A 24,710-nucleotide genomic window follows, 5' to 3' on the forward strand; every position below is an offset into this window, starting at 1 on the left:
GGAATAAGAATATATACATACAGTGCCTTGCGAAAGTATTCGGCCCCCTTGAACTTTTCGACCTTTTGCCACATTTCAGGCTTCAAACATAAAGATATAAAACTGTAATTTTTTGTGAAGAATCAACAACAAGTGGGACAGAATCATGAAGTGGAACGAAATTTATTGGATATTTCAAACTTTTTTAACAAATAAAAAACTGAAAAATTGGGCGTGCAAAATTATTCAGCCCCCTTAAGTTAATACTTTGTAGCGCCACCTTTTGCTGCGATTACAGCTGTAAGTCGCTTGGGGTATGTCTACTTGGGGTATGTCTACTTGGGGTATTTGACTTGGCCATTCTAACACCTGGATATGTTTATTTGTGAACCATTCCATTGTAGATTTTGCTTTATGTTTTGGATCATTGTCTTGTTGGAAGACAAATCTCCGTCCCAGTCTCAGGTCTTTTGCAGGTTTTCTTCCAGAATGGTCCTGTATTTGGCTCCATCCATCTTCCCATCAATTTTAACCATCTTCCCTGCCCCTGCTGAAGAAAAGCAGGCCCAAACCATGATGCTGCCACCACCATGTTTGACAGTGGGGATGGTGTGTTCAGGGTGATGAGCTGTGTTGCTTTTACGCCAAACATAACGTTTTGCATTGTTGCCAAAAGTTCGATTTTGGTTTCATCTGACCAGAGCACCTTCTTCCACATGTTTGGTGTGTCTCCCAGGTGGCTAGTGGCAAACTTTAAACAACACATTTTATGGATATCTTTAAGAAATGGCTTTCTTCTTGCCACTCTTCCATAAAGGCCAGATTTGTGCAGTATACGACTGATTGTTGTCCTATGGACAGAGTCTCCCACCTCAGCTGTAGATCTCTGCAGTTCATCCAGAGTGATCATGGGCCTCTTGGCTGCATCTCTGATCAGTCTTCTCCTTGTATGAGCTGAAAGTTTAGAGGGACGGCCGGGTCTTCGTAGATTTCCAGTGGTCTGATACTCTTTCCATTTCAATATTATCGCTTGCACAGTGCTCCTTGGGATGTTTAAAGCTTGGGAAATCGTTTTGTATCCAAATCCGGCTTTAAACTTCTCCACAACAGTATCTCGGACCTGCCTGGTGTGTTCCTTGTTCTTCATGATGCTCTCTGCACTTTAAACGGACCTCTGAGACTATCACAGAGCAGGTGCATTTATACGGAGACTTGATTACACACAGGTGGATTCTATTTATCATCATTAGTCATTTAGGTCAACATTGGATCATTCAGAGATCCTCACTGAACTTCTGGAGAGAGTTTGCTGCACTGAAAGTAAAGGGGCTGAATAATTTTGCACGGCCAATTTTTCAGTTTTTATTTGTTAAAAAAGTTTGAAATATCCAATAAATTTCGTTCCAGTTCATAATTGTGTCCCACTTGTTGTTGATTCTTCACAAAAAATTACAGTTTTATATCTTTATGTTTGAAGCCTGAAATGTGGCAAAAGGTCAAAAAGTTCAAGGGGGCCGAATACTTTCGCAAGGCACTGTATGAATATATGGATGAGCATTGACCGAGCGGCATAGGCAAGATGCAATAGATCATATAAAATACAGTATATACATATGAGATGAGTAATGCAAGATATGTAAACATTATTCAAGTGGCATTATTAAAATGACTAGTGATCGATTTATTAAAGTGGGTAATTATTTCAAGTCTGTATGTAGGCAGCAGCCTCTCTGAGTTAGTGATGGGTGTTTAACAGTCCGATGGCCTTGAGATAGAAGCTGTTTTCAGTCTCTCGGTCCCAGCTTTGATGCACCTGTACTGACCTCGCCTTCTGGATGGTAGCGGGGTGAACAGGCAGTGGCTCGGGTGGTTGATGTCCTTGATGATCTTTTTGGCCTTCCTGTGACATCGGGTGCTGTAGGTGTCCTGGAGGGCAGGTAGTTTGCCCCCGGTGATGCTTTGTGCAGACCTCACTACTCTCTGGAGAGCACTGCGGTTACTCAAACCTGCACCTTAGAGGCTGACCTATGTACATAGACATGGAATCACTGGTCACTTTAATGATGGAACACTGTTCACCTTAATAATGTTTACATACTGTATTTCACTGTATTTTAGTCAATTCCACTCCGACATTGCTCGTCCTAATATTTATATATTTCTTAATTCCATTCTTTTACTTTTAGACATGTGTGAATTGTTAGATATTACTGCACTGTTGGAGCTAGGAACACAAGCATTTTGCTACACCGGCAATAACATCTGCTAAATATGTGTATGTGACCAATAACATTTGATTTGATTTATCCAAAGCAGAGAAACACAGAACTGTGAAGATTATCATATTGTCAACCAATTCCACAGTGAAATAAATATATGTGCTCTTGAACATTCACTCAAATCGGATTTATTGAGTTAGTTCGATAATCTTATTGCTCTTTCTAGGCATAATTGTTTTATGAGTGAGAAAAGAAACTGGAAACATCTGTTGATAATATTTCAGCTGTGTGTGTCCTATAAACCTTCTTTCTTTACATCCCAAAGCTAAAGTCTCAGCACGGTCTCGTCGTCCTATTCAGTCGTTTTCAACGCGAAGTCAACTCCGTTCCTTGAAGCGCATGTGGACGTAACGCAAGACGAAGCTGGTTTTTCCAACTCCTCGCTCTCCAATGACCACTTTTAACGTGTACTCTGTGCATATACTAAACCCCCTGCCATGTTCAAAAATCTACTGCAACATCAGGCTTGTTGTAGGCTCGTGATATAAACCAGAGAATGGCTATACTTTCTTTTTGCTGCATGTGACCAATACAGACAGGCGTCATGAATGAATGACACGGTACACGTGAAAAAAAAAGATTTAATTTATTCTAACAAAACATATATCCTTCAGAATCTAAACGACAATGACTTTGTTCTGCACTGCTATATCGGATACATGTTTTAAACAGAACACCTACTCAACTCTATGAAGCCATTTCTATCAAACAGCCTATTCATATTACTGATGATAATACCCATTGTTTATTACATTGTATATAGTGAGATCTTAACAATTGTGAAAAGTAAGAATAATGTTGTACAAACCCAACAGTCACAATAAACAACACATTTATAAATTGTTAAATAAACTTTACATAGTAATGCCTTTAGTAAACTAATCTGAATCGTTACCAAAATAGGATGGATACTACATACAGTTCATTCACAAAACAAATGACATTCAAATGACATTCAAATGACAATCTATTACATTTTTGGCAATCATATTATATTCTAAACTGGGTGGTTTGAGCCCTGAATGCTGATTGGCTGAAAGCTGTGGTATATTAGACCGTAAACCACAGGTATGACAAAACGTTTATTTTTACTCTTCTAATTAGGTTGGTAACCAGTTTATAATAGCAATAAGGCTCCTCTGGGGTTTGTGGTATATTGGCCTATACCACACCCCTTCGGGCCTTATTGCTTAAATAGAAACTGTTGCAAGTATGGGTTTAGAGGGCTGTTTATAAAATATACAAACTTGCAATTGAAATGAGAGACATAAAAAAATATATATATATCTTGTGTAAATGGAAGCATACAGGATACATGGCACTTGAAAATCCTTCTGGTTTTGTTTGCTACATTCTTACAGTAGGTATTGTATCAGTATCATAAGTTCATTCTGACGTTATCTGATGAGGACAGATGCGGTAATAATCTTTGTTCTTTTTTTCAAAATATAACACACACTTGATATGAGCAAAACAACAAAACACATTAATCTAGAATATTTTACATTTACAGGTTATTGTTCTATTAGTAAACACAGGCCTACACAGCGCATATATCATTTATACAAATATTTGTGTGAACTACATGTGGGATAGTCTGGTAGCATTATAATTGATAAACCATCTAATTTCAAGCGGTGGAAGTTTGCCTTTATAAAAACAAGCAACAAACACAATCATTATTGTAATACCTGATGATGCTGAAATTTACACTGTATTGTACCCTGAATAACTTCTACTTAAATTACTTCAATAGGTAGGACTATCTTATCTTTTTGTTTTCCTAATAAGCACAAAGCCTAGAGCAAGTTCAAAGCTTTTCATCTCTTGCATAAACATGGAAATGCATTTTGCGATGGTTAAATCTTTGTCTTTTCTCCATGATATTTGCTATACAACAAAAATACATTTTTAAAAGTGTGCCTTGTGTGTTTTTGCTCACTTTTGTCCATGTAAGCACAAACACTTTTGCTCGTAGATTTCATGAGTCAACCAATATAGTCCAGTCAGCCACTCAATAACTTATTCAAGACATTGTTGCCATTTCTTACTGGTCATTAAATGGAACACAAACAATATGCTACAAGTCATCAGCTACAAAATGGCTCTATATTATTCTACTATATCTACAGTACATGTTCACAGAGTTGAGGAGCTTTCTTTGTAGTCCTTCAGAATGACGGAGGCATAGTTCGGAGGGGTGCACAATATGGACTCGGACACGGGTGAGGTGTTGTGAAAAGGGCTCCCCATGCTCGCTGTATCACGGAACGGAGAGGGGGGCATCAGGGCCATAGAATCCTCCATGGCTGATTTGATCTGAACAACGTCGTCCTCTTCTTCTTCGTGAATCAGGCCGTTGTCATACATATATCCATGGAGGAGGCCAAACTGTTCCTCCTCCTCCTCTACCTCCTCCTCCTCAATCTCCTCAATCTCTTCAATCTCTTCAATCTCCTCTTCTATCTCTAGGGTGGAGGTGGGTTCCTCGTCATCAAAGGGGCCAAGGTCTAGTTGCAGGGGCAGGATTGCATGCTGCTGGATGAGATGAGCCTGGTGGTACACAGGCCTGCCATGACTGCTCCCAGACCGGCCCCCAAAACCACCACCGCCCCCACCAGCCATAGGGCCAGGGCCGGGCAGACTGATCATGTCCATATCATTGAGCTCAGGGATGATGAAATCACTGTTGTACTGTAACAGTAGGTGGTCCGTGATGACCCTCTGTTGGGGGATCACTCTGCTCTGTGGCAGGGGCATGTGCTCAACAGGGGGATAATATTCAACCACCTCATCCACCTCTTTCATCGGCCCACTGATGGAGGGCATTATCTGCCCGTGGGCCATCATGTGCGGACTAAGGGGAGGGTTGTATCTGACTAGGTCGCACTCGTCCTCCTCGGCTACGTTGTACAGAGTTTTGGTGCTGAGGTCAGAGAACTCCATGGCCATGCTGCTGCCTGTGTTATGGTAGGTGTTAGTTAAGGGTCTGATGACAGCCATCTGATTGGAGCATCCTGCTTCCTGTCTCTTCACGTGCACAGACAGTCTGTGCCAATTGTGCTCCCCTTTTGGAGGATGATGTCTTGCACCTGGTTCAGACCATGACACAGACTTTCCATTAGAACTATAAACAGAATAAAGATGGCTGTTAGCTCTTTCACAGGAACTCAGAAAAGTGAAGACAACAACAGCATTTCTGGTTCATGTAAAAATACATTTTATTTTTAAATGAACGTTAAAATCAGATCAATTCTATGTTGATGGTGACGTTTTGGGTTGAACTATACCTTACTGAGGATTGTATATCTTTATTTATATATTCAGATGAATGTATTTCCAATATACTATAAACCATTATGCTGTGGTACAGTGTATCCTGATAGTACTTATGTGTATGCTGGTTTTCATTATATTCAGCAACAGATCAAATGTTAAGGTGTTTTTTAATTGAGCATTTGACCTGGATCTGGCATAATATACTCTCTCTGTGTCCCAAATGGCACCATATTCCTTACATAGTGCAATACCTTTGGGGCCTGGTCAAAAGTAGAGAACTAACCTACATAGGGTATAGGGTGCCATGTGGGACAAAGAATCTGAGAGTTAATTACTGTAAGACAAAAATCAGCATCCCAGTGGTACCTCAGGAGAAAGGTCTGTACTCTCAAAGTGTCTCAGAGTACGAATTCTGATTTAGGATCAGGTCCCACCTGTCCGTGTAATCTTATTCATTATGATATAAAAGGCTAAACTGATCCTAAATCAGCACTCCTACTCTGATACTCTTTGTGAATATGGACCCAGGATTACATCAACCTACTTCTCAGAGTTCTTCTTCCGTTGGAACATGTTGAGCAGGCTGTTGCTCCGGCAGGTGCCGTCGCCCACGTGCATGCGCACGGCATCCGAGGTGGTGAACGCGCTGCGCACGTTACGCTCCGGCTTGGCGAGGATGATGTACATCTTGGGCGAGAACATACAGCCCAACGCCACGGTGACGCTCAGGCTCACGGAGAACGACGTGGTGATGATCTTATAGTTGGAGCCGAAGTAGATGGGGACAAACGCCAGCCAGATGATACAGGTGGTGTACATGGTGAAGGCGATGTACTTGGCCTCGTTGAAGTTGGCCGGGACGTTGCGCGTTTTGAAGGCGTAGTAGGTGCAGCTCAGGATGAGCAGGCCGTTGTAGCCCAGCGGCGCCACCATGCCCAGTGTACTGGTGTTACAGATGAGGTACACCTCCCTGATGCTGGGGTAGGACTTGACGGGCATGGGCGGCTCCAGGATGATCAGAGTAACCTCCAGGGTGAGCTGGACACTGACTAGGAGGCCGGCGATCACCAGCTGATTATACAAAATAAGAAGAAGACAGGTTTTATATGACGTTTTTCAAGATCACAGACACACCAAAGACAAAAAAAATGATGCGTCTGAAATAACATTATATTCCTTGTAGTATTCTATCAATCACCACATTCCGGAGACACCTGAAACCCCACCTCTTTAAGGAATACCTAGGATAGGATAAAGTAATCCTTCTAACCCCCCCCCCTTAAAAGATTTAGATGCACTATTGTAAAGTGGTTGTTCCACTGGATATCATAAGGTGAATGCACCAATTTGTAAGTCGCTCTGGATAAGGGCGTCTGCTAAATGACTTAAATGTAAATGTAATGTACTTTTTACCAGAGCCCTGAGCATGCCCTAGAGCCCTGAGAAGGCCCTGGTCAAAAGTAGTGTACTGTGTAGGGAATATGGTGCCATTTCGAACGCTTCCAAAATCAAAACCGAACAGATTAATACAAAAAAAGAGACTAAGGAATAAATCTATATAATCACCTGGGCCCAGGCGCTCATAAAACGCGGCTTCCTGGTACAGATCTTCTTCTTGCTGCCTGCCAGGATGCGTGCGATGCGGTTGGTCTTGGTGACTAACGCTGAGTAGCACATGGAGGCCGAGAGGCCCACTAGGAGGCGCTGCAGGTAACAGGAGGCCACGGTGGGCCGGGCGATCAGGGTAAAGGGGCAGATGTAGCCCAGGAAGATGCCGGCCAGGATGATGTAGCAGAGCTCGCGGCTGGAGGACTTGACCACGGGCGTGTCTCGGAACAAGACAAAGATGAAAGTGACGAAGGAGGTGACTAGAATGCCCAAACAGGCAAACACCACCTGGACGATGGACTCTGGGTTCCCCCACTCCAGGTACCGCAAGGTGATGGGCTCACAACCTGGGGAGAAGACACAGATAAAGAGAAAATGTGTGAGACCTTTCTCTGAAGAGGTTTCACTAGAAACAAAGGACAAAGACTCTAATGTAATAGGCGAATGGGTTGATTCGTCGATGGGTTGATTGGTTGATTTAACCTAGGTCCTAGTCCAATATCTTTCAAAGTATGTCTTACCTGACACTTCTTAATAATTCAATATTAGGAAAATAACTCAAAATCACAAAGGTAGAAACCAATAGTGGGTCGAAATTAGAATGCTGCCCAGTTGCCCAGAATGAATGCTTCCCAGAATATTATTCATTAAACATGGGTAGTCTATAGAATTTCACTTTCACCAAATCAACCACCAACGAGCCTGTGTGACCGCTGCCTCCAGTTTGAAAACACACCAAGAATTAAAGTAGGTTTTCAGCTCAACTATAAATAAACCCCCTCTCTACTTAGGGAGGGCTAGTGCACGGCACAGCTAGCCATGGGGAGGGGAGGAAGAGACAGGCTGGAGTACAGAGCATAACCATGGGAGGGAAGGGGGAAGGACAGGACTGCAGCAGGACTCATTAAATCACTGCAACATACCACTGGTCCAAGCATCCAACATCACAACAGTATCCATTCACAGACACACCTAACTGATGCCAAATATTTCACTGACCAATTTTATATCAACATCAAACTGCAAAAACGAAATAATCAAATAAGGTCATTAAGTAGTTTGTGTTATGATAGTTAAAATAATTGCTATCTAAACAAAATATTTATTTTCACAAAGCTGTTCGCAATTATTTTTGGGTCAGTATTGTCGTTTCATGTCTAATGACTCTGGCCTAAAAGTAAGAAATGTGAATGAATTTAAAGGAGAGCGTCTGAAGCAGCTTGAAAGCCCTTTTGAAAGTAGAACGGGTAAGCATCAGCAGCAAGAGAGAAGTAGGGCTGTCTGCAACACGTTGAACATGATTAATGGTGCTCTGGAGCCATAGGGACACCTCTGAAAATAGGACAGCAGTATAGGACAGGTGGGTGATATACTGCTGCTACTAACCATTATGGATGAATAAACTCTGTTGTGCTGAAACTAACTGTTGTCCTGTGAAGGTTTTAGGGAACTGAACGTCAACATAACGGCGTAATAACCCCTGGGGGAATGGAGCTTCCCCTGTGAATGAGATATCTGCTCTGATCTCGAAAATATTATGCTATTATACAGCTGAACAGAAAGGCAAAGCGAAACACGTGAGCAAGGAACTCCATCTAAATATTCACTGCAAATAGACAATAGGCTGTAGGCCTACTATAATGTCAGGTAATAATACACAAGATATATACAATGGTAGATGATAATATATGGCATAGAATCCTCTGATGTACTGTAACCAGGTGTATTTTGGCCCTCATTAGCTGTGTATATATATAACAGCATACCCTCCTAACAAAAACAACAGCATGATGGCACTGTTTTGCACCCTTTCGTTTGTTCCCATTTAGCCACAATTCTGTAGATATGGAAGAGAGAATGGCTGTACCTTCCAGTTCGGGGTCCGGCCACCAGCCCAGCTCGCAGGTCCTGCAGGTGAACTCATCCTGGACGATCTCGTTGTCTTTACAGGGCGTACAGATCCAGCAACAGCTCACCTCTCCCTTCCTGATCACCTGTATCCATCAAACACATTGAGTGATTGTATGTATTAGATCATTAAAAACACCGACAGACAGGATGAGATAACACTGTTAGTGTAGCCGCTCTACTTACTCCCCTAACTCATACAGCCGCTCCCAGTTCACTCCCTACCCCTACCCCTACCCTTCCCAAAGGCCCTGCAGGGCCTGTATAGGTATAATCAGGGTAGTGGTGGAGAGTCAACCATATTTCTTACACCTTACAGATCTGCAAACTGAAAGGTTATTGCAGATTGCTGATGTGTTAGTTGGGCTAACACAAGCTTTCACAAAGACAGATTGATTTTAATTACCAAATCAAATGCCAGTGGGCGTCCTAGTGTTAATGAAAGTCAATGGATACATGAATAATACGGTTCAGTAGCATCAGTGTGTGTGTGTGTGTGTGTACTGTATGTGCTATTGACCCGCACCTTGATCTCTCCCTTGGAGCAGGGCTCACTGCAGACGGAGCGGACCATGTCACTGCGGTTTATCTGCATCATGTAGTCATCGATGCTGAGCTGACCCTCGTGCCACGAACCCACGTTGATGTAGTCGAAAGCACCAGGCTCCACATACTGGAGGTTCATTATTTCATACCTAACAGAGGAGGGACAGGTGATTTGATGAAGATCGTTGTTGACAAAGCTTAGCACATATAAAATATCTTAGTGCATATAAAATATCTTAGTGCATATAAAATATCTTAGCACATATAAAATATCTTAGCACATATAAAATATCTTAGTGCATATAAAATATCTTAGTGCATATAAAATATCTTAGCACATATAAAATATCTTAGCACATATAAAATATCTTAGTGCATATAAAATATCTTAGCACATATAAAATATCTTAGCACATATAAAATATCTTAGCACATATAAAATATCTCAGCACATATAAAATATCTTAGCACATATACAATATCTTAGCACATATAAAATATCTTAGCGCATATAAAATATCTTAGCACATAAAATTTGAAACTTGCATTTGATTCAAGTGTACATAGACTTATTTTCATTGTGAAAGGGAATGCAACAGATTAAATTATATTAATGGTCAGGGGACTTTGGTTTATTGGTTTATTCGGATTCCCATCAGCTTTTGCCGAAGCAGCAGCTGTTCTTCCTGGGGTCCTCACAAAGAACATATAACATGACATGTAACAAAACACTGATAGACAAGGGCAGTCACACAAACTTCAAGTACAACGATATACAAACAATACAACTAAAGAATAATACATGTGTAGAGTGTGTGTTAGAGTGTGATAGAGTGTGTGTGTGTGTGTGTGTGTGTGTGTGTGTGTGTGTGTGTGTGTGTGTTAGAGTGTGATAGAGAGTGTGTGTGTGTGTGTGTGTGTGTGTGTGTGTGTGTGTGTGTGTGTGTGTGTGTGTGTGTGTGTGTGTGTGTGTGTGTGTGTGTGTGTGTGTGTGTGTGTGTGTGTGTGTGTGTGTGTGTGTGTGTGTGTGTGTGTGTGTGTGTGTGTGTGTGTGTGTGTGTGTGTGTGTGTGTGTGTGTTAGAGTGTGATAGAGAGTGTGTGTGTGTGTGTGTGTGTGTGTGTGTGTGTGTGTGTGTGTGTGTGTGTGTGTGTGTGTGTGTGTGTGTGTGTGTGTGTCATTTCACAGTCCCTATTCTGCCATGAGATGTTGTTTTATCTCCCTAAAATGAACTTTGGGATAAATATATATATGAAGGAGCTTCTCTTCTTACAAAGTTGACAAGTACATGTATTTGATATGTTTCAGTAGAATTGATCCATAATGAGCTTCTGGGAACATCTTTCTAATCATCTGCAACAGTATTGTCACTGTCAGGGGATTTGTGTTGAATACAAAGAGTTGCTGTACTGGTCGGATTCTAGTGCAGTCATCTCGCTCTAAGGCACCAACTTCTTAACCATTAGATCAAGAGGAAATCCCATCTTAAGCCGGGGCCACACTGGTTCTACGTCTTATGACAGGGCTATGCCACCACGAGAACGTGACTCCAAATCACCTGGGCTACACCTACCTGCCAGGCGTGTCCCCATTCTCATCGAACCACACGTCTTCTCCAGACACCCCAGTGAAGGAGGTCCTCAGGAGGAACTCCAACAGCTGGCTTCCATCGATGGGGTCCATGGCCTCACACAGTCCCACATGGCCGGGGCAGAGGTGGCTGTGCATGTCATGCAGACCCTGAGCCATGGCGTAGATAGCGTTGATGACAAACCCCATCTTACTGTCCTGGACATAGTTGTCCTCCAGACTTTCGTAACCTGTAATTAAAACATGAAATGAAGATTAGGGATGGATTGTTTTCCTGTAATGGAAAGAAAGAAAGTGCTACATGTTTCAGTGCTGCAACCATTATACAACAATAATATAACGCTACAATGCTATGCAATACAAAGTGGAATAGATATTCATAGCTGAATATGAAATAAACAATCATATTTTTCTATTATCACATTTTTGGCAGCATAATACAGACTGACATATTGCAAAAGAAGTATAGGTTGTCCAAAGACACATGCTTATTATTATTCTTGGGCAAATTTGTTTATATGGATCCACATTAACTTTCGATAATTTTAGGCTATGGGCATCAGAAGGACACACTGTTCTGTTCTGTTCTCTTCTGCACTGTACTGTTCTGTTCTCTTCTGTTCTGTACTGTTCTCTGCTGTTCTGTACTGTTCTGTTCTGTACTGTTCTGTTCTGTACTGTTCTGAACTATTCTGTACAGTTCTCTTCTCTGCTGTTCTGTACTGTTCTGTTCTGTTCTGTATTGTTCTGTACTGTTCTGTTCTGTACTGTTCTGTTCTGTACTGTTCTCTTCTGTTCTGTTCTCTAATGTTCTCTTCTGTTCTGTTCTGTCCTGTACTGTTCTCTTCTGTTCTGTACTGTTCTGTTCTGTACTGTTCTCTTCTGTTCTGTTCTCTAATGTTCTCTTCTGTTCTGTTCTGTCCTGTACTGTTCTCTTCTGTTCTGTACTGTTCTCTTCTGTACTGTTCTGTTCTGTACTGTTCTGAACTATTCTGTACAGTTCTCTTCTCTGCTGTTCTGTACTGTTCTGTTCTGTTCTGTATTGTTCTGTAGTTCTGTTCTGTACTGTTCTGTTCTGTACTGTTCTCTTCTGTTCTGTTCTCTAATGTTCTCTTCTGTTCTGTTCTGTTCTCTACTGTTCTGTTCTGTTCTGTTCTGTCCTGTACTGTTCTCTTCTGTTCTGTACTGTTCTGTTCTGTTCTGTACTGTTCTGTTCTGTACTGTTCTCTTCTGTTCTGTTCTGTTCTCTACTGTTCTGTTCTGTTCTGTTCTGTCCTGTACTGTTCTCTTCTGTTCTGTATTGTTCTGTACTGTTCTGTTCTGTACTGTTCTGTTCTGTACTGTTCTCTTCTGTTCTGTTCTCTAATGTTCTCTTCTGTTCTGTTCTGTTCTCTTCTGTTCTGTTCTGTTCTGTTCTGTACTGTTCTGTTCTCTTCTGTTCTGTTCTGTACTGTACTGTTCTCTGCTGTTCTGTACTGTTCTCTGCTGTTCTGAACTGTTATCTTCTGTTCTCTTCTCTTCTGTACTGTACTGTACTGTACTGTACTGTACTGTTCTGTTCTGTTCTGTTCTGTACGGTACTGTTCTGTTCTGTTCTGTTCTGTTCTGTACGGTACTGTTCTCTTCTGTAATGTTCTGTACTGTTCTCTGCTGTTCTGTACTGTTCTCTTCTGTTCTGTACTGTTCTTCTCTTCTGTTCTGTACTGTTCTTCTCTTCTGTTCTGTACTGTTCTTCTGTTCTGTACTGTTCTCTTCTCTTCTGTCCTGTTCTGTACTGTTCTTCTGTTCTGTTCTGTACTGTTCTTCTGTTCTGTTCTGTACTGTTCTCTTCTGTCCTGTTCTTCTGTTCTGTTCTGTACTGTTCTGTTCTGTACTGTTCTGTTCTGTACTGTTCTGTTCTGTACTGTTCTGTTCTGTTCTGTACTGTTGTTCTGTTCTGTACTCTTCTTCTGTTCTATTCTGTACTGTTCTGTTCTGTACTGTTCTGTTCTGTACTGTTCTGTTCTGTACTGCTCTCTTCTGTTCTGTTCTGTGCTCTTCTTCTGTTCTATTCTGTACTGTTCTCTTCTGTTCTGTACTGTCCTTCTGTTCTGTTCTGTACTGTTCTGTACTGTTTTTCTGTTCTGTTCTGTACTGTTCTTCTGTTTTGTTCTGTACTGTTCTCTTCTGTCCTGTTCTTCTGTTCTGTACTGTTCTCTTCTGTACTGTTCTCTGCTGTTCTGTACTGCTCTTCTGTTCTGTTCTGTACTGTTCTGTACTGTTCTTCTGTTCTGTACTGTTCTTCTGTTCTGTTCTGTACTGTTCTTCTGTTCTGTTCTGTACTGTTCTTCTGTTCTGTTCTGTACTTTTCTTCTGTTCTGTTCTGTACTGTTCTGTACTGTTCTTCTGTTCTGTACTGTTCTGTACTGTTCTGTTCTGTACTGTTCTTCTGTTCTGTTCTGTTCTGTACGGTTCTGTACTGTTCTGTACTGTTCTGTTCCGTACTGTTCTGTACTGTTCTGTTCTGTACTGTTCTGTACTGTTCTGTTCTGTACTGTTCTGTACTGTTTTGTGGTTTAGGGCATCAAAGAGCAGGCATTATATTATGGCATCAAAGAATTCCTGTTACCATGGAGCCACCAAAAGTTTTGTATTTGCAAGTCGCCCTTCAATTAGGTATAAATAATGGTGATATTATAATTAATTGACAGAGGAAGAAAATCTATTATTCTAATGTATTCCTTCCTCCCTCGATCCATTTGTATCCTTTGTTTGCCAGAAATACAGGGCTCGTGAATGAAACCGTATTCTGCCATATGTTAAAAGATGGAGACTGCAGGGTAACACTTTGATGATTTACAAAAGGTATAGTATTTGAAGAGAACAATATACAATAGGTCCAGGGCCACCCTAATGGATTAACAAGCGTTAAGCAAGCTAGAAGCAGTATAAGTAGCACATCCCGTTGGTGATCTTATACTACAATATCTCAATGTTAATAACAGTATCCGGTACAGAAAGTGATCAACATTAAGCATCAAATAAACAATTGTGTTCATATCAATTTGTAAATCCAACAGTTCTGCAGTGATTGCTCGGTATTCAGATGTGTTTGTTTGTAGTCGGGCTTGTGTTCTTTTTTTAAATCAATCAGCTCACTGAGTGATACAAGTACTAACAAATACACCAACGATAGATTGGATAGGGTTGTACTGGATAGTGGCAGGCAGAGTGAGAGTTATATTCAGTTATATACCTGATGGTGCCCCATTTAGAATGAGTCCTTGAGTTTGACCCTTACTTACTTCACTAACTTTTCACTCTTGATAAAGTAGTACGTTACAAGCATACAGATAATCACTACTATTTCACTTTTCAAGTATATCAGCTGTTGACCATGTTTAGTTTAATATAAGATAATAGTAATAACAATATATGCCATTTAACAGATGCTTTTATCCAAAGCAACTGACGGTCATGCATGCATACATTTTACGTATGGGTTGTCCCGGGAAACAACCCCCCTGTCTTGGTGTTGCAAGCCTCATGCTCTACCAACTGAACAATTGATCATCTTTTTTTGTCCTCATCTCATCCTACTGATAAATCTTGTAATGTCATGAAACCTACTACTTAAGTGTGTGTACTGTATGTACACACTGGCATCCATTCTAACACCACGGTGTCTTAACGTATTGGGCCGAGGTCCATATAGGATCATGCAGCATGTGGTTCTACAAGGCAGACCAGCCAGTTGGCATCTCATCTAATGCTTTCAAATGTTATTGGGCTATGTTTTATACAGCAATCTCAAAACCAGTTGTTGTGATCTCACTGCAATGCATAAAACCACCCCAATAGCCTTATATAGTAGAGGTCAACAGATATACATTGGTAGGGTTGAATTTCAGGGTTGCTATGACTCTGATTTGGTCTCCATGCAGCCTAGGAAAAACCGTCTAAACCACAAAGGGTAATAACTTCCCATCAAACAAATCCTAGAGTTGTCTCTTGATAAATCACAATATCAGTGGACCTCTATGTATATTGCCAGAGTGACGTGCTTTACGAGATCATTCAGATAAAATACACACTCACCATCTTGGAGCTCTATGCAAAGAAACAATAGATGTGACTCAACAGCAGACTATAACGCTGTCTCTGATTATCACACATGATCAATATCCCTCTCATACATAGGAAGTAGAGAAACTTAGAGCTTGATTTGTGAAATGAGGTGGAAGAGGAGTCTTTCTTGTCAAAACAAGTTGGATATAGATTGGAAAAAAATAGCAACAGCAGATTGACCAAGGAAACAGGACATGTAAAAGAGAAATGTAAATTCATGCTAAATATATATTTTTTAATCTATACTGTTGCATGCAGTGTATATATACGTTTACCTTCAATACATTGTTTTTGACAACAAAAATAAGTAATTTCTATAGAATTCATGACTAGATTTGTACCCGACTCGACAAGCTTGGGTTAAAAAAGTAAATATACAGCTAGCTCAAAAGGAATATAAAAATGCAACAACAAAAAAACATTTTGAAAACATGCTTTCTGAGCATTGTTTCAAGTGATCAATATAGCTTTAGCTAATTAATTAATCTTGATTATAAAAAAAAAATTGTGAGATCAAATGTGCTATGATAATTCAATTTACCTAGATCATCTTTGGTTGGCCAGGAGAATGTTTCAGAAATAAAAAAACAAAACATAATATTATTGTATGGCTCCAGTAGACGCACAGAAATGTCCACCCTAAAGTACGCATAATAGAAGAAATATATATTCGTTCGAGTTTCATGAAGCTTCTAGACTTTTGAAACAAAAATACCAAAATGATATCAAATCTAAAAATCTTAACGTAGTTATTGAGACAACATCAAGTATACCATGTTAGTTTACAATGTAAGTCATCAACCCTTCTGAAGAAACCATTATTATACACTATCATATCTACCTGAGCAGTTTTTTATGTAGTTCATGTTCTCCAGCGGGTGCCCTGGGATGCGGCACTGGAACCTGTACTGCCAGAACTCAGGGAACCACGGGTTCCTGGTGTTGGTGTGGAGGCGAAGCTTCAGGAAGTAATCATCAAAAGACGTGACCTCCTCCGACTGTAGCTTCACAGTGATCCCGCCCACAGCCTCCTGTTCATAGCCCTCAACCACCTCATCTCTATCTGCCCAGCCATCACTGTGGAGAGAGACACAGTAGCATTGTAGTAACATCACTGTTAGGACAACTCTTTACCACCCTTAAATGGATGGTCCTTTAGAGCGTTTCAATGGGATCCTAAAAAATATGTTTGGAATGGTTTTACATGAATCTGTCAGGGACTGAGACAAACGTTTTTTCTTTGCCTACATCGAAGAGACACAAGTCGTAGAGTCTGAGGGATGTGGCAAGACAGCATATTCAAGCGTCACAACAAAAGCTGAAGCTATGGTGTGACAAAACCGCAAGAGAAAGAGAATTGAAGTCTGGGTGTTACTACTCTTACCTTCTGGGACAAGTAAAGTGCTTGCCAAGTAGCAAGCGCCTCATAAAGTGGTCAGCAAGACAGGGCCAATATAACCTATGAGATTCTCTGTCTAGGAAAACTGTGTCCCAAACAAAGAATATTGCAGAGCATAACAGAAGTAAAGTTAATGAATATAGCCTCTGTGTTGCGTGCACTCATGTCATAGTTTAGGGACACAATAACATCACAGTAACATCATCATAGCCTCTTGCTCGAAGACTTCCACCACCTTATATCTGTCTGCCCAGCCATCACTATAGGGGACAGGACAGCTGAATCAGTATCATACAGATGTAGGATCTTAATTTGAGCCAGTTGCTATAGCAGTAAAATAATCCTGCAGCAACAGGAAATGTGAATTATTATGTGGATTATAATTAATGGACATTTTTGTAGGGGATGATACATTTTTTGTTAGGGAAAATCAAGTCTGAAATTTCAAAGTGGAAATTACAAACTTTAGGAGCCTTTTTAAAACTCAAGTTTCCATTTCCTAAATTCGTAGGAAGTGTGATCAAATTAGTGATCAAATTAAGATCCGACATCTGTAATACTTAGAACTACACTCCTTGCAGCCTTGCCAGGTGAATATGCTAATGATACAAAAATGTAACAATTGAATGAATGTCCTCCTCCCTTCTCCAGCATGGCAACATCACCAGTATATAGCCATCTGTTTCACAGCACTACACACACACTATGTGCCAAGAACTTGCTGCTCTGACGTCAGCACATAGAAGTCATCACACAAACCATAGTAGGAACAAAACACACTCAACGAGGCCAAATCACTTCGATGTGGGACACATAGAATTGTTGTATTGTCTAACCTTTACATAGACGCAAGGAACCCAATACACCCAAATCAAAGACAATGACAAATGTCATGTCAGCATTCAATGAAAGAGCCCTCTGGTATTTAGAAAAGGCCTCTTGTCTCCTAGAGAGACCACACACACATGTAGAGTGCAAAAAATGGATACTCTACTGTGCTCTACTCTTCGATACTCTACTGTGCTCTACTGTAGTCTACTCTACTGTACTCTATTCTACTCCCCTCTACTGTACTGTACTGTACAGCACTGTACTATAGTCTACTCTACTGTACTCTCCGCTACTCTACTGTACTGTACTCTACAGTACTCTACAGTACTGTACTATACTGTACTGTACTCTACTTTAATCTACTCTACTGTACTGTACTCTATTGTACTGTACTGTACTGTACTCTACTCTACTCTACTCTACTCTACTCTACTCTACTCTACTCTACTCTACTATACTATACAATACTGTAATGTATTCTACTCTAATGTACTCTACTACACTGTACTGTACTCTACACTCTAATCTACTGCACTCTACTGTACTGTACTATAATCTATTGTACTCTAGAGCAGTGGTTCCCAAACTTTTTATAGTCCCGTACCCCTTCAAACATTCAACCTCCAGCTGTGTACCCTCTCTAGCACCAGGGTCAGCGCACTCTCAAATGATGTTTTTTGCCATCATTGTAAGCCTGCCACACATACACTATACAATACATTTATTAAACATAAGAATGCGTGTGAGTTTTTGTCACAACCGGCTCGTGGGAAGTGACAAAGAGCTCTTATAGGACCAGGGCACAAATAATAATACTAATCAATCATTCTGCTCTTTATTTAACCATCTTACATATAAAACCTTATTTGTTCATCGAAAATTGTGAATAACTCAGCACAGGTTAATGAGAAGGGTGTGACATAACTGCAATGTTGGGTTGTATTGGAGAGAGTCTCAGTCTTAAATCATTTTCCACACAAAGTCTGTGCCTGTATTTAGTTTTCATGCTGGTGAGGGCCGAGAATCTACTCTCGCATAGGTACATGGTTGCAAAGGGCATCAGTGTCTTAACAGCGCGATTTGCCAAGGCATCATACTCTGAGCGCAGCACAATCCAGAAATCTGGCAATTCAATTTTCACACAACAGCTTGTTGCAATTTCAATGAGGCTCTCTTGTTCAGATATCGGTAAGTGGACTGGAGGCTTAATCATAGCCTCAATTTTGTCCCGCAGATTGAATATAGTTGCGGAGAGTCCCTGTAATCCTTTATTCAGATCATTCAGGTGAGAAAAAACATCACTCAGATAGGTCAGTCGTGTGAGAAATTCGTCATCATGTAAGCGGTCAGACAAGTGAAAATTATGGTCAGTAAAGAAAACTTTAAGCTCGTCTCTCAATTAAAAAAAAACGTGTCAATACTTTCTGTATGTTGTAAAAGCGTTACATGGTCGCTGCCCATATCATTGCATAGTGCAGAAAATACACGAGAGTTCAGGGGCCTTGCTCCCTGTCATGGGTTTTGCGCCATCAGTACAGATACCAACATGAGCAGCAGCCACGTTTGGCTACATACAGACCGTTAGTGGAATTTCTGCGAGAGAGTAACGGTTAATGTGATTGGATATTAATTATTTGACTGAGCTACCTGTATTTGACATTGTGTTGTTATTGATGTAGCCCTACGGCGTTGTGGGTACCCCAGTTTGGGAATACCTGGTCCAGAGTACTGTACTCTACTCAACTGTACTGTACTCAAATCTACTCAACTGTACTGTACTCAAATCTACTCAACTGTACTGTACTCTAATCTACTCAACTGTATTGTACTCTAATCTACTCTACTGTACTCTATTGTATTATACACTACTCTACTGTACTATACTCTAGTACACTCTACAGTACTCCACTGTCCTGTACTGTACTCTACTGTACTGTACTCTAATGTGCTCTACTCTACTGTACTTTACTCTGATCTACTCTACTGTACTCTACTCTATTTACTCTAATCTACTGTACTCTACTCTACTTGACTGTACTGTATTCTACTATACTGTACGCTACTCTACTAGACTCCACTGTACTCTACTCAACTGTACTGTGATCTACTCAACTGTACTGTGCTCTACTCTACTGTACTGTATGGTACTCTACTCTACTGTACTCTACTCTACGGTACTCTAATTAACTCTTCTCTACTCTACTGTACTCTACTCTACTGTACTGCACTCTACTGTACTGCACTCTACTGTACTCTACTGTACAGTACTCTACTGTGATGTACTCTACTATACTGTACTCTACTCCACTCGATTGCACTGTACACTACTCAACTATACTGTGCTCTACTCAACTGTACTGTGCTCTACTCTACTGTACTGTATGGTACTCTACTATACTGTACTCTACTGTCCCGTACTCTACTGTACTCTACTCTACTGTACTCTACTCTACTGCAATGTACTCTACTGTACTGCACTCTACTGAGCTCTACTGTACAGTACTCTACTCTACTGTGATGTACTCTACTATACTGTACTCTACTCAACTGTACTGTGCTTTACTGCACTGTACTGTAATATACTCTACTCTACTGTACTCTACTGTACTCTACTCTACTGTACTCTACTCCACTGTACTCTACTGTACTCTACTGTACTGCACTCTACTGTGATGTACTCTACTATACTGTACTCCACTCCACTGTACTGTACTCTACTGTACTGCACTGTACTCTACTCAACTGTACTGTACTCTACTGCACTGTACTGTACTATACTATACTGTACTCTACTGTACTCTACTCTACAGTACTCTACTGTACTCTAATGCACTCCACTCTACTGTACTGTACTGTACTCTACTGTACTGTACTCTAGTACACTCTACAGTACTCCACTGTCCTGTACTCTACTGTACTTTACTGCACTCTACTTACCTATACTCTTTTACCTCTACTGTACAGAACTCTACTCTACGCTACTGTACTTATTATCTACTGTACGTACTTACTCTACTCAAATTGACTCTACTGTCTTCTACCATACTGTACTCTACTGTACTCAACTGTCCTGTACTCTACTGTACTTTACTGCACTCTACTGTACCCTATTGTACTGTACTTTTTCACCACTCTACTGTACAGAACTCTACTCTACGCTACTGTACTCTACTTTACTCTACTGTACTGTACTCTACTCTACTCAACTCTTATTGACTCTACTGTCTTCTACCATACTGTACTCTACTGTACTCAACTGTACTGTACTCTACTCAAGTGTACTGTGCTATACTCTACTATACTGTATGGTACTCTACTATACTGTACTCTACTATGCTGTACTCTACTGTATTCTACTCTACTGTACTGTACTTAACTCTTCTCTACTATACTGTACTCTACTGTACTCTACTCTACTGTACTCTACTGTACTGCACTCTACTGAACTCGACTGTACTGTACTCTACTCGACTGCAATGTACTCTACTCAACTGTACTGTGCTCTACTGCACTGTACTGTACTATAATATACTGTACTCTACTATACTGTACTGTAGCCTACTGTACTGTACTGTACTCTACAAAACTGTTCTGTACTCTCCTATACTGTCCTATACCCTACTGTACTGTACTCTACTGTAGTCTACTTTACTCTACTCTGCTGTACTGTGCTCTACTACGCCCTACTGCACTCCACTCCACTATTACTATTGTAATGTACTGTACTCTACTGTACTGTACTCTACTCTATTGTACTCTAATGTACTCTACTCTGCTGTACTTTACTCTAATCTACTCTACTCTACTGTACTTTACTGTACTCTACTCGACTGTACTGTACTCTACTAAACTGTTCTATGCTCTACTTTACTGTACTCTACACTACTGTACTTTACTCTATGCTCCTATACTGTACTGTACTATGTTCTACTGTATTGTACTCTACTGTACTGTACTGTACTCTAAGGTACTCTACTATACTGTACTGTACTCTAGTACACTCTACAGTACTCCACTGTCCGGTACTATAACGTACTCTACTGCACTCTACTGTACTCTATTGTAATGTACTGTACTCTACTCTACTCTAATGTAATCTACTCTACTTTACTCTAATCTTCTCTACTGTAGTCTACTGTACTTTACTGCACTCTACTCGACTGTACTGTACGCTACTAAACTGTTCTGTTCTCTACTCGACTGTACTCTACTCAACTGTACTTGACTCTACTATACTGTACTGTACTATCCTGTACTCTACTCAACTGTACTTGACTCTACTATACTGTACTGTACTATCCTGTACTGTACTCTACTGTAGTCTAATCTACTGTACTGTACTGTACTGTACTCTACTGTTTTGTACTCTACTGTACTGCACTCTACTGCATTCTACTGTACTGTACTCTACTCTACTCGACTGCACTGTACTCTACCCGACTGCACTCCCGTGTGGCTCAGCGTGGCTCAGTTGGTAGAGCATGGTGTTTGCAACGCCAGGGTTGTGGGTTTGATTCCCACGGGGGACCAGTACGGGGAAAAAAATGTATGAAATGTCTGAAATGTATGCGTTCACTACTGTAAGTCGCTCTGGATAAGAGCGTCTGCTAAATGACTAAAATGTAAATGTAATCTACTGTAGTCTACTGTACTATATTGTACTGTTCTCTACTGTACTCTATTGTAATATACTCAACTATACTGGACTGTACTCTACTATACTGTACTTTACTCTACTGTATTCTACTGTACTGTACTCTACTTTATTGTACTCTACTGTACTGTACTGTGCTGTACTCTACTGTACTGTATTCTACTACACTCTACTATACTGTACTCTACTTAAATGCACTGTACAGAACTCCACTCTACTGTACTGTACTGTACTCGATTGTACCGTACACTACTATACTGTACTCTCCTATACTGTACTCTACTTTACTCTACTGTACTCTACTCTACTGTTATGTACTGTACTGTATGGTACCGTACTGTACTCTGCTCTACTGTACTGTACTCTACTCAACTATACTGAACTCTACTCGACTTTACTGTACTCTACTCAACTGCAATCTACTGCACACTGCTGTATTGTACTGTACTCTACTCGACAGTACTCTACTATACTCTACTCACCTATACTGTACTCTACTCGACTTTACTGTTTTTCCTATTTTGTTGCATTACAACCTGTAATTTAAATGTATTTTTATTTGGATTTCATGAAATGGACATGCACAAAATCATCCAAATTGGTGAAGTGAAATGACAGAAAATTACTTGTTTAAAAAAAATTATACAAAAAAACCCAGAAAAGTGGTGCGTGCATATGTATTCACCCCCTTTGCTATGAAGCCCCTAAATAAGATCTGGCGCAACCAAATACCTCCAGAAGTCATATAATTAGTTAAATAAAGTCCACCTGTGTGCAATCTAAGTGTCACATGATCTGTCACATGATCTCAGTATATATATACCTGTTCTGAAAGGCCCTAGAGTCTGCAACACCACTAAGCAAGGGGCACCACCAAGCAAGCGACCCCATGAAGTCCAAGGAGCTCTCCAAACAGGTCAGGGACAAAGTTGTGGAGAAGTACAGATCAGGGTTGGGTTATAAAAAAATATCCAAACCTTTGAACATCCCACGGAGCACCATTAAATCCATTATTAAAAAATGGAAAGAAAATGGCACCACAACATTTTAGTCATCTAGCAGACACTCTTATCCAGAGCGACTTACAGTAGTGAATACATACATTTCATACATCTCATTTCATACTGGCCCCGCGTGGGAATCGAACCCACAACCCTGGCGTTGCACACACCATGCTCTACCAACTGAGCCACAGGGAAGACCTACCTGCCAAGAGAGGGCCGCCCACCAAAACTCACGAAACAGGCAAGGAGGGCATTAATCAAAGAGACAACAAAGAGACCAAAGATAACCCTGAAGGAGCTGCAAAGCTCCACAGCGGAGATTGGAGTATCTGTCCATAGGACCACTTTAAGCCGTACACTCCACAGAGCTGGGCTTTACGGAAGAGTGGCCAGAAAAAAAGCCATTGCTTAAAGAAAGAAATAAGCAAGCACCAAAAGGCATGTGGGAGACTCCCCAAACATATGGAAGAAAGTACTCCGGTGTCTTGATGTTGCCCTCTTTGGGTTTCTATGCACCATCCCCCTACCCCCCCCCCCTACCCAGGCTCTGTGAGAGCTGTAGTAAATTCCTAAAAGAATGTCCTACCTCATGGCCACAGTTTTGAGACAGAGTGGGTTTCATAGAAAGAACCCAGGAATTCTTCCACCTCACAGGACTGGAGAACCGAATTACATTTATGTTCTGGAGAAGGTATAAAAGATCGGTGAAGTATCCAGCTACGAACTGGTCCGTTTGGTACAATTTTGTGAAACTCATGAGAGACAATACGGCCACATTACCATGGCGCTGTTTATATAATAGCCTCAGTTGTGAGACTTACATCTAATGGTTGTATAAAATGAATTAATAAGGATAAAGCTATTTGGAATATGTTGGGATGCTTGTAAGATGTTAATGTGAGAGAATTTTATTTCTGTTTAAAGTTTCACCAAGTCATTGGCACGCCCCCATGAACAGACGGGACCTGGCGTCATGAGACAGCCTTTTTCTGTTATTCCGAATATAACCCCAACCCAGGGTTTCTATCACCAGACCGAGCTTACCTCCATTACGAGTGGCTAAACGTTGGAGACCAGCTTACCTCGATAACGAGAGGGCCAAGGTTTGACCATGCATTCCTCGTTCTGAACTTTAACCATACCACGTGGTTAACCTGTTTGGGCTAGGGGGCAGTATTGAGAATTTTGGAAAAAATATGTGCCCATTTTTAACTGCCTCCTACACCAACTCAGAAGCTAGAATATGCATATTATTGTTCAGGTTTGGATAGAAAACACCCTAAAGTTTCTAAAACTGTTTGAATGGTGTCTGTGAGTATAACAGAACCCCTATGGCAGGCAAAAACCTGACAAGGTTTCATGCAGGAAGTGGCCTGTCTGACAAGGAGTCGTGCGTCTTGCATCTGTTTATTGAAGAGTAAGGATCTTAGCTGTAACGTGACAATTCCCAGGGCTCCAATAGGCTCTCAGAAGCCGGGAAAATCATGAAGGTTGACGAGGCAGCCTCAGGCTGAAACAGATTATCAC

At 40.8% G+C, this 24,710-nt stretch overlaps 1 protein-coding gene across 3 annotated transcripts in view; it reads right to left on the reverse strand.

Annotated features, from left to right (window-relative positions):
- Positions 1 to 2,821: 2,821 nt before the first annotated feature.
- The window catches only part of LOC106611317 (metabotropic glutamate receptor 1), a 46,904-nt gene continuing 25,015 nt past the window's right edge, over positions 2,822 to 24,710 (reverse strand). For 2 of the 3 annotated variants that reach the window (XM_045723668.1, XM_014211372.2), the window contains exons 4-10: positions 16,137 to 16,372; positions 11,172 to 11,418; positions 9,580 to 9,748; positions 9,013 to 9,139; positions 7,104 to 7,492; positions 6,082 to 6,608; positions 2,822 to 5,385 (exon numbers count right to left, since the gene is read on the reverse strand). In XM_045723668.1, the coding sequence (XP_045579624.1) occupies positions 4,398 to 5,385; positions 6,082 to 6,608; positions 7,104 to 7,492; positions 9,013 to 9,139; positions 9,580 to 9,748; positions 11,172 to 11,418; positions 16,137 to 16,372 (2,683 nt within the window). In that variant the 3' untranslated portion in view covers positions 2,822 to 4,397. The remainder of the gene's footprint in view (positions 5,386 to 6,081; positions 6,609 to 7,103; positions 7,493 to 9,012; positions 9,140 to 9,579; positions 9,749 to 11,171; positions 11,419 to 16,136; positions 16,373 to 24,710) is intronic. The other variant, XM_045723669.1, reaches the window with a different exon arrangement.

This window comes from Salmo salar, chromosome ssa09 (genome assembly GCF_905237065.1).
Source record: "Salmo salar chromosome ssa09, Ssal_v3.1, whole genome shotgun sequence".
Classification (NCBI taxonomy): domain Eukaryota; kingdom Metazoa; phylum Chordata; class Actinopteri; order Salmoniformes; family Salmonidae; genus Salmo; species Salmo salar.